The sequence below is a fragment of the Oncorhynchus masou genome, chromosome 31, assembly GCF_036934945.1.
Source record: "Oncorhynchus masou masou isolate Uvic2021 chromosome 31, UVic_Omas_1.1, whole genome shotgun sequence".
NCBI classification, from domain to species: domain Eukaryota; kingdom Metazoa; phylum Chordata; class Actinopteri; order Salmoniformes; family Salmonidae; genus Oncorhynchus; species Oncorhynchus masou.
The window spans coordinates 70,282,498-70,292,955 of NC_088242.1; the positions used below are offsets into that span (position 1 = coordinate 70,282,498).

At 46.3% G+C, this 10,458-nt stretch overlaps 1 protein-coding gene across 1 annotated transcript; it reads right to left on the reverse strand.

Annotated features, from left to right (window-relative positions):
- Positions 1-1,531: 1,531 nt before the first annotated feature.
- terb1 (telomere repeat binding bouquet formation protein 1) lies at positions 1,532-9,905 on the reverse strand. The gene is made up of 19 exons (XM_064952795.1): positions 9,869-9,905; positions 9,651-9,761; positions 9,422-9,550; positions 9,195-9,326; positions 8,863-8,923; positions 8,575-8,693; positions 8,270-8,398; positions 7,633-7,785; positions 7,050-7,181; positions 6,816-6,941; positions 6,554-6,696; positions 6,074-6,364; positions 5,169-5,647; positions 4,958-5,028; positions 4,717-4,812; positions 4,414-4,620; positions 4,022-4,144; positions 2,146-2,255; positions 1,532-2,003 (listed from the first exon to the last, which is right to left on the reverse strand). The coding sequence occupies exons 1-19, from the start codon at positions 9,903-9,905 to the stop codon at positions 1,968-1,970; spliced, it is 2,685 nt and encodes an 894-aa protein (XP_064808867.1). The 3' UTR covers positions 1,532-1,967.
- Positions 9,906-10,458: the final 553 nt, after the last annotated feature.

The window sequence follows — 10,458 nt, forward strand, 5'->3', positions numbered from 1 at the left end:
AGGCACTTGTCATCTCCCGTCTGGATTACTGCAACTCGCTGTTGGCTGGGCTCCCTGCCTGTGCCATTAAACCCCTACAACTCATCCAGAACGCCGCAGCCCGTCTGGTGTTCAACCTTCCCAAGTTCTCTCACGTCACCCCGCTCCTCCGCTCTCTCCACTGGCTTCCAGTTGAAGCTCGCATCCGCTACAAGACCATGGTGCTTGCCTACGGAGCTGTGAGGGGAACGGCACCGCAGTACCTCCAGGCTCTGATCAGGCCCTACACCCAAACAAGGTCACTGCGTTCATCCACCTCTGGCCTGCTCGCCTCCCTACCACTGAGGAAGTACAGTTCCCGCTCAGCCCAGTCAAAACTGTTCGCTGCTCTGGCCCCCCAATGGTGGAACAAACTCCCTCACGACGCCAGGACAGCGGAGTCAATCACCACCTTCCGGAGACACCTGAAACCCCACCTCTTCAAGGAATACCTAGGATAGGATAAGTAATCCTTCTCACCCCCCCCTTAAATGATTTAGATGCACTATTGTAAAGTGGCTGTTCCACTGGATGTCAGAAGGTGAATTCACCAATTTGTAAGTCGCTCTGGATAAGAGCGTCTGCTAAATGACTTAAATGTAAATGATCATCTTCAATAACCACTGGCACTCTGAAGTGTGCGCTTGACGGATGAATCAGTTTCAACTATACTGGATAGATGGCAGACAGCGTGTATGGTGTCGTGTGGGCGAGCAGTTTGCTGACATCATTGTGAACTGTGCCCCATGATGGCGGTTTGGTTATGGTATGGCCAGGCATAAGCTACGGACAATTGCATTTTATCGATGGCAATTTGAATGCACAGAGACAGTGACGAGATCTTTGGGCCCATTATTGTAACATTCATCCACAGCCATCAGCTCATGTTTCAGCATGATAGTGCTGGATCTGCACACAATTGCTAGAAGTTGAAAATGTCCAAGTTCTTCCATGGCTTGCATACCCAGACACGGTCACCCATTGAGCATGTTTGGGATGTTCTGGATCTACATTACGACAGCATGTTCCAGTTCACGCCAATATCCAGCAACTTCACATAGCCATTGAAGGAGGACAACATTCCACAGGCCACAATCAACAGCCTGATCAACTCTATTCGAAAGAGCTGTGTTGTGCTGCATGAGGCAAATGGTGGTCACATCAGATACTGACTGGTTTTCTGATCCACGCCCCTACAGATGCACATTGTCTTCCCAGTCATGCCAAATCCATAAATTAGACCCTAATGAATTCACTGATTTCCTTATATGAACTCTAACAGTAAAATATTTTAAATTGTTGCATGTTACATTTATATTTTTATTCAGTGTAACAACAAGCTGTAGAAAGCCTTTCTCCTTGAGGGACAAACATGATCAACTCTCTAGAAGTAGAGAAAGCAGTTCTTAAACTCAAGTCAGTAAATAAAAATCATCGTTGTTCATTCCCTGAAGCCTCTAGGGTCCCTGAATGAAAAGGCATGGTGTGAGAGTAGCAATGAGACATTGCTGCATATAGGACACCCTTCTGTTTAATTCAATAGAAACAACTACAGGAGATGACAAGTGAACAACCATCTCAGTCTCAAGAAATACATGAACAGTGAACAAAATTATGAAAAATGTCAAGTGAGTTACATTAATCATTTCCATTTTTCTATTCCAAATAATATTCAACTACTTCACATAGGCACCACAATACTGCTGCGTAAAAAACAAGGTTGAGGAATACAGAACAGATCGGCCATTAATCCTCAATGAGTATTAAATTAACGCATTTCAAATACATCTTCATGTGGTTTACTTACAGTAGTACAAAATAGAAGTTAACAATTTCAAACTGGGGATTAAATGTAAGTACTTCAAAACTATTACTCAATATTAAATGAGAGTATTTCAAATATATTACTGTGATGTACAATAGACAAATCAGTGTGTTCTTCTCAGATCTCAGGGAGAGGTTGAATCCATACCCTGGAAGTTAGCCTGTGGGAGAGAAAGAAATTGAGAGGGAACAAGACAGAACGGGGCAGAGAATGACAGAGACAGCAGGCTCAGTCGAATACTCACCAACTGACATTGAAGGCAATGACAAACATTTGTAAAAACCATTGTTGATGCCTGTTACCTGCAGGTGTTTGTATGTCTTGGCCAGATCTACATTGGTGCGCCCCGGCTGGAAGGGATAGGACCACAGGATGGTGTTCCAGGATAGACCGAACCTCGACACAGGTAACGCTCCTCATCACGGCTAAATTTCCTCCTCTCCCTCTGTAGATGAAGAGAGGGAGGGAGAGAGAAAGAGGGCAGGGCTTAAATTGGAAAGACTGAATGTACGAGAATGCAGAGAACAGAAAGAGACAGGAAGAGGACATGAGACAAAACACAATCAGTCATCATCCTCCTTTCCTTGATTTTGGGTAACATTCCCCTACTGAACAGGGAAGGAGCCACCATCACACAAACACGTACTGGCATAGTTGTCTCTGCTGTCACATTGCCTGGTAACTAGAACACTAGCCATCCTATACAGTCCATTCACTATAGATTAACCTCCATTCAACACACACTTCTACAGAGACAGAGCTGGTCTCTCTCTCCTTACAGTCAGAGAGGGTTTTCCCATGAACAGAGTCTCCTGCTGATCATCAATGGCACCATCTTCCCCATGATCTGTTCTCCTGTCTGTGTGTGTCAACGAGAGAGAGAATATTATTCTGTGTGTGTGTCAGTCATAGAGAAAGAGGGTGAGAGACAGAAAACAAAGAACCAATGTCACGCCTCATTGAGAGCAGAGACCAACAGTTGTCAGAGCGTATTGAACTAAACACAGACAACCTAATAAAGACTAAATACAATCTCTCCCTCCCTTCTCCAATGGAGTGACGTCACTCGTCACACCTAATACACCTAATACAACAATAGTACACAAGGGAGAGATTCAATGGCCAGAGAGGGAGAGAGACTGAGCAAGAGAGGGGCAGAGAATGAACAGAGAAAAGCGATAAAGACAGAAAGAGGAGGGCAAGGGGGGGGGGGGGGTAGAGACTCTAGAGCACGAGAGGGCGACAGACGGAGAAAGAGAATGTAGTATTTCAGACAAAAAAAGTAGATGACGAGGAAGCATGTGTTCAAAGAGAGAGGGCAAGAGTAAATCTGAATGAAGAGTGAAACACAAAAGACTAGATGTGGACACTGCTACATGACATTGGGGGGGGGGGCTTGACAGCGCTATAACAGAGTTTAAACTAGCTAGCGTCGTACAGCTGTAGAGCTCAGTAACAGAGTGATGACTACTGTAGCTAGGAGCTAGTGTTGAACAACTAAGGCCGCTCTGGCCTGTGAGAACATTGGCAGTGGTTCAACATTCCTCTGTGCTGCCAGGAATATACTGGACACCAGGAATCTCACAAGAAACACACACAATCACAAATGCGCACACACACAGGCATGTGTATACACACAGGCATTCAAGTCGTATATTGGTTATAACCTCAAAGCAGCCCGTCACCACCGTCTAACTTATCCCATAACTATCCAATCTCCAACACCCATTTCGAATTTAGCCCAAATCTCAGCCTCTTTCTAACCCCATTCTGTATCCTGAGCACAAGACTGACCCTAACCTCTGACCCCTTGCAATGATAGAGTGAGATACCCCCAATCATACCAGTGTAATTGTTGCACAACACCATAATGCATGATTATATAACCCTGACAGCTAGGAGGCATGATCAGAACAACTTCCAGAAGTAATATTTAAACACACACTTCCATCCAAAAAGAAATCGAAACAAAACATACAGTATCACATTTCAACAAAAGCTTAATTTCCTTACCTTCAGAGGGCCGAGCCTTCTTCAAGGGAGTGAGACTAACATCTGTGTGTGTGAGTGAGTGAGAAAGAGAGGACACATTAGAAGCAATAAGGCTATCTCATTATGAGTCGGGTTAAATGAAGGCTAAAGTGCTGCAGTGTGTTATGTTGTCTGAACATCCTGTACCTCTTCTCTCCTGCCCCCTGCTGGTCACAGAGGAGACGCTCCTCATCAGACCACCTCTACGCACAGGAGTCAGGGTGATATCTCCATATGGACTACGCTTCTTTAGAGGGGTGAGACTCACATCTGACAGATGGGGGGGAGGAGAAGAAAGAGCGCGATAGAGAATAATATAATAGGTTGTTGTTTTCCAACCCAAAGACAGAGGATAGAATGTTTTGGTGAGATGGTGAATCTTACGGTTGTGGTCATTTCTGTATTGTCCTCTGTGGGTTGAGAAGCTCTTCAGCAGGGTTCCTTTATGGATGGGAGTTAGACTGGCCTCTGTTACAACAGAACACACATCACGTCAGATCGCGTCAGATCGTGTGTGTTCAGCACTTCAGAATTCTTACCTCTGCAGTTATCCGAGACGCTCTGCATCCCTCCCCCTCTCTGCTTGGTCGTGTGTGCGTCTCTCCTCCTGCATATTTCTCGGAGGCACTTTGTGTAGCTGTGTGTGGCCTGCTGCAGCACCATGTGCAGGTCACAGCTGTGAGGACAGGACCTCTGGAGGACAGGGAATGACCGGCTGGTCACCTCACTGAACCGCAACCCACAGCCTGGGGAGATGGAAACAGCTGGGTTAACAAACAAACACACACTATACTGTATACATACTCACACACACACACACACACACACACACACACACACACCTGAGCACCTATAGGTGGGTTTATATGTGGTGGCTGGAGTCTCCATTATTTTACGGATCTCACTGTCCAGCAGCTCAGAACAAACAGAGAGGACATCTAAGAAAGTGCAGGGGGGAGAGAGAGGCAAGAACTATATTACTGTTGGGATTTGGTAAGAGACTGTTCAGCTTTCTTTCAGAACTGTCAATGACACGATAAACACAGTTTTGCATTGTCACTTTATCCCATTGACATTTTGTACCTTCATTGTCCAACCGTTTCTTCTGCCTGCCCAAACCTGACTTGCCTGGAGCTGGGCACTTGAACACTTGGCTGAACCCCGAACCACGAGGGAGAGAAAAACAGATATATACAGAATTCCACTTCATTTCTTACATAACATTAAGATGAAACACTTCACAAGAATAATGTTTCAATAAATATAGCATTTGCATATTGTGCAGTGTACTGACCTGTGTGTGTGTGTCTGGGAGTGTCCCTCTAGTGGCCTGGAGGAAGAGGAGGTGACCAGTGTTCCCGTCCCCAGACATACAGAACACCTCTCATCCTCTCCACCACTGGGCTGCCCCGCGACACCAGCTGTACCAAGTCCAGCATGGCCCGCGGCTGACACAGTCTGCCGTCTCCTCCCAGGGTGCTCGTCTCGGCGGTTCTCGGTCTGTGTGGTTTTGCCTTTCTCTGCCAGTGTGTTCGTGTAGAGAGGATTAGTGTTTCTCATAGCTGCCGAGCCCATGTCCCTTTTCTTCTCTCTTTGTGTGTTTCCAAGTGTGTGCAGCGTGGTGCGTCTTTCCTGTTCTGCCGGTGTGTTTCCGTATGCTGCCCTGTCGCTCTCCCTCTCTTGATGTGTGAGGGTCCTCTTCTCTCGCTCTCTGCTGCTGCGGCTGTGTTTCTGCGGCTCCTCACTGGCTTGGAATACCAGTCTCCTTACAAGCTAGTGGTCAAAACAACCACAACTTTTGACAGCATATCATACGACATGGGGGAGCTACAATATTGCTTGTTATACCTATCCAATCCTTTCAGGTGAACATGAAGTGCCTAGAGCAGACCTGGGCAACTCCAGTCCTCAGGGGCCTGATTGGTTACACTCCCAGCATTTTTAACTGAAGATCATGATTAGTTGATTATTGGAGTCAGGTGTGTTAGCTGGGGCAAAAGCGTGACACCAATCAGGCCCCCGAGGACTGGAATTGTCCAGGCCTGGCCTAGAGGGTAGGGGCTAAGGGTCTGTACAGAACAATTGTGTGGGGAGTGGACTGGAACCTAGTTAGACCCTCACCCTTAGGTCATGCCCTCTGTTTGTGGGTTGATTCTCCTCTCTCTGGTCTCGCTTCACTCTCTCTCCATCTCTACCCACCCTCGCTAAGACAGGCAGGACAGGGGTCTCTCTCTCGTCATCCATTGCCCTCTCCTCTCCTTTCTCTCCTCCCCTTCCATATCTTCTCTGTTGGCCCCTCCACTCTACTCCTCTCCAACTCTCCTCACACCTCTTATCTCCTCCTCCTCTCCTCTCCTGGTATGGTAAGGAGATGTGGTGGGGGGTTGGGGGGAGGGGTATGGGTGAGAGTAGCTCCTTCCTTCCCAATCCTGCAGGGTTCTGTTGGTCTAGGGGGTTCGGTGTGTCCTCCTCCCACTCTTCCTCAGCTCCCTGGGCAACAACCAACACCACACACACACACACGAGATAAGAGGAAGACTTGTGTGTCTATTTAAAAGCTTGGGGTTTGAGGAGTGTGCATGTGGATGAGGGACTGAGTGTATATGCCTGTGTGTGGGGGAGAAGACTGATGTTTTTAGTGCCTTTGTAAAGATTGCTGTGTGTGTGTGTTTAGTACACCTGAGCCTGTTGTCTCTCCAGCTGGTTGATCCTGTGCAGCATGTCTTGTGCTGACCTCCAGTACCCCTCCATGTCCACAGGGGGCTCCAGCTCCCCAGTCTGACCCAGGGACACCCCCTGGACTGCACCACGCAGAGACACAGCTGGGAAGAGAGAAGGATGATAGGAGAGTGCTATGGACATCAACTGGCTAGACTCACTTTAACAGACTCGCTGACCTTTGAACACAGGTCTTTGTGTGTGTGTGTGTATATACACTCACTAGCCTGTTTGCAGGTCTGCAGTATGAACGTAGCAGCCTTCCTGAGCTCTTCGCTGGTAGACTCAGTCAGTAGAGTGATGATGAGGGACAGACCTCCACACTGTAACAACTGAGACTGGTGCTCCTCTGGAGTGGGGGGGTTAAATACTCTAGTAGTTATTCCAGTTATTACTGTGCTGTTATCATTGATGTAATATGGTCATTATTTGTTTCCAATTAAGCTGTGCTAGTTACCAGAGGCCTCAGTACAGTGTCCCAGGGTGAGTATGATAATTAGCCTGCCTTGGGGATCCAGGATTGGGCTGGACAGCAAGGAGATGAGGGGGGGAACCAAACCATAACCTGCCAGACCTGACACCAACACAGCTACGCACAGAGGAGAGAATGGACTGGTTACCTGAGAAGCGTTGGTTTACATGGCTGTATGAGAGTGAATGAGTTCTGTACAAGTGCCTAGGCCTATAGCAGGGATAGGCAACAGGCCAAAATCTTCCTGTGAGCAATTTATTTTTTGCCCCCCCAAAGTTTCTAGTAAAAACAAATATTTGTGTTTTTGGCAACACAAAGTCTGTAAAATCATCAGGAATTCAGCAAAAAATGATTTAGGATATATGTGATTGTGTCTCAAGGTATGAAAACTGTTCTTTTCAAATACCATCTCCTTTTGGGTTTAGTTGTGGTCAATTTTCAGTATACAAATTCTTATAATTATGTTCCAGCTCCCCGACCCTTCTCTCTGACAAAAATCATCCCGCTGATGAATCTAGTTGCCTAGGGGGTAGGGGTTGATTTGCGATTCAGGGAGTGATTCACTCACGGTTGTCAGTGATGCAGGCTGACACGGTTTTGGTCATGATGACAGACAGCTGACAGGCCAATGGGCTGTGGGAGGCATCAGAGGCAAAGTGAATCAGAGTTTGGGTCAGAGTTCCGAGCCCGCCAACTCTGGAAAAACTCTCCTGAGCACAATCTGATAGAGAGAGGGATCCAGAGGGAGAGATAGATAGTGAGACACAGAGAAAGGAGTGAAATACAAGATAATGGGAGTTCAATAGATAAACCAAAACTGTCCTCTACACTGTAGTATCTACAGACTAAAAGCATCCATCCATGACACGAGAGAGAGACCTTCATTTGAACAGTTAGTGAAAGGTTGTCTAAACCAAAACACTCCAAGATACTGTAACCTCTACAGACTGAAGGTCTGCATCAATCCTTCAGATCTTTGTCAGGCCATCATGGAAATAGAACCAACACTACTACACTTATAAAACTAGTCGGATTACAATTACAAATCATCCATTGCAAGAGCAACCTAGGTATTCTGTGTGTGACAGACAACTTAAGCAAATCTTTGCAAAAGGCTAACCGACCATTTTAAATCACAAGATATGGATACATATGTAAGTAACAGACTCCAAACAGTGTCAGTGCATCATCCCGGTCTTACTCACGGTTGTTGGCGACCGTCATGGCTATGAAGGAGCAGATGGGCTGAACCATCTCTGCCTGGGGGTGAGAGAGCTGCTGCAGCCAGGACTTGACCAGGGGGAAGGCTGACACACAGATACGCTGGCTCTCCTCTAGGGAAAGAAAGGGTTAAGACATGAGACAAAAAAGGTTTTCTTCCTTCGATTTCCCTTCTGTTCCGTCTCTCTAAAACATTAACCTACTGCAAGATACACACATGCATGCGTAACCACAGTTGTTTATTTTATGTTCAGCTGCATAGAACACTGTACAAGGACACAGGTGTTACCATTCTGGGGGTTGTTGACACAGCCACAGAGAGCACTGGACACAGAGGTCCAGAGTTGGAACAGCTGAGTGATGTTCGCAGGTTTCACTGTGTCCTTGCCAGAGAGAGGGAAACTAGTCCTGCGGAGAGAAATCAATCAACCTGAACTGGAATTGGTGTTGTCCTATATAGTTTCAGTGCTATTTGTATCTGCTGCTCACCTCGACCATCCAGGTCTTCTGTAAAAGTAAATTAGTTCTCCATTTGGAAACTTCTGCCTGAAAACCAGTGGTGCTTTTCAGTGTTTACCTGAACAAGTCTAGCAGGATGTCCAGACAGCCAGAGGTCTGAGCGAAAATCTGTCCAGACCCTAAAGCAGCACACACAATCACATTTAATGTGTAATATACAGTGATTTCACAAACATCCCAAAGTGCCTTACAGTAACGGGGCCTAGACCCCAAAGATCAAGCAGTACCACAGTGGCAAGGAAAAACTTCATGGAAGGAAGTAACCTTGAAAGGCACCAGACAGGAGCCCAAGAAGGGGCGGTCCATCCTCCTCTGGCTGTACCAGCTAAACACATGCCTGTCATGACAATCACTCCCTGTCCAAAATCAATTCTCAACCGCAGCGCTTACGGTTGTTGGCGACGAGGACAGAGATCAGGTAGACAGCTACTCTCCTCTGGGTCAGTGGGCTGTCCTGCTGCATCAGACCATCTGTCAGATCACTGAACAGCTCCCTCCTACACAAGGCCTGCTTACAGTACACTACACACACACACACACACACACAGCCTGTTTACAATTCACATACAGCATCAAAGAGAACCTGCTTAAAGTACACTACCAGTACACACACACACCATTGGCCTCTGCCAGCGTTCCCAGTATGAAGAGAGAGGTCTCCCTGACCTCTGCGTGAGCACTAGATTTGGAGAGGTTGTACACAAACACCACCCCTCCAATCTCTCTGAAGAAGTTCACATTCTCCTCTGAGAAAGAGAGAGAGAAAATCAGTGCCATTACATAACTGTTAGATTTATAGACAAATTGACAAATCTATCTTTAGGGGATTTGCTGTGTGTGTGTGACCTCTCTGTTGACAGATAGAATAGATGGTAAGAAGAGCTTGTTTCTGTGAATCAGGACATTTCATCTGGTACTTCAGACACTCCAGCAACAAACTCAGATCTGTCTTCGTGGCTGTAAAGTAAAAATAAACTCATGGAGATACAGACAAAACCAACAAATAAACCGTCAAGTACTGTAGTGTAACTTATAGAAGTCCATCAACTATGACCAACACTCACCATTATGTTTGCTTACGCTGGAAACATTCTTTTCCATCTTCAATGGATATGCTTCATGAAATAAGGACGCTCGCTAGCTAGAACAGATGTTCCAAAGATATGAATCTGTGCAGTTGCCGTAACAGCAAGCATGAAAGCAGTCAGATTGCCGGCGTTGTCACAGCGAACTCTCCTCATGAGCGACCGCACTGAAATCACTTATCTAACGTTAGCTAGCTAGCTACTTGCCAGTTCATAATTTCACTTCATTAATTACAATTCAAAAGTATACTCTTTTACATTGTCATTTGGCCTTTGCTGGACAATAAACAGATTTTAAGGTGCTGCTGTGTTGCTGGATGGTTAAAATGACAATGGATGGAAGTTGATTATAAATTGCCGCTACGATGCTATCGTTTCTGATTGGCCACAGTAAGGGCGTGCTTGATTTGTAGGGGAAGGCGGAACGAAGCAAGGTAGTTAATTAGCTAACAACGCCCGCGTTAAAACCGAGTCAATGGTTAAACGTGAGCTAAATACCACACAGATACGAAGGCAGTTTGAGACGTGGCACCGTTTTCTGCGAGAGGAATAGGTAGGATTAGAGCGCT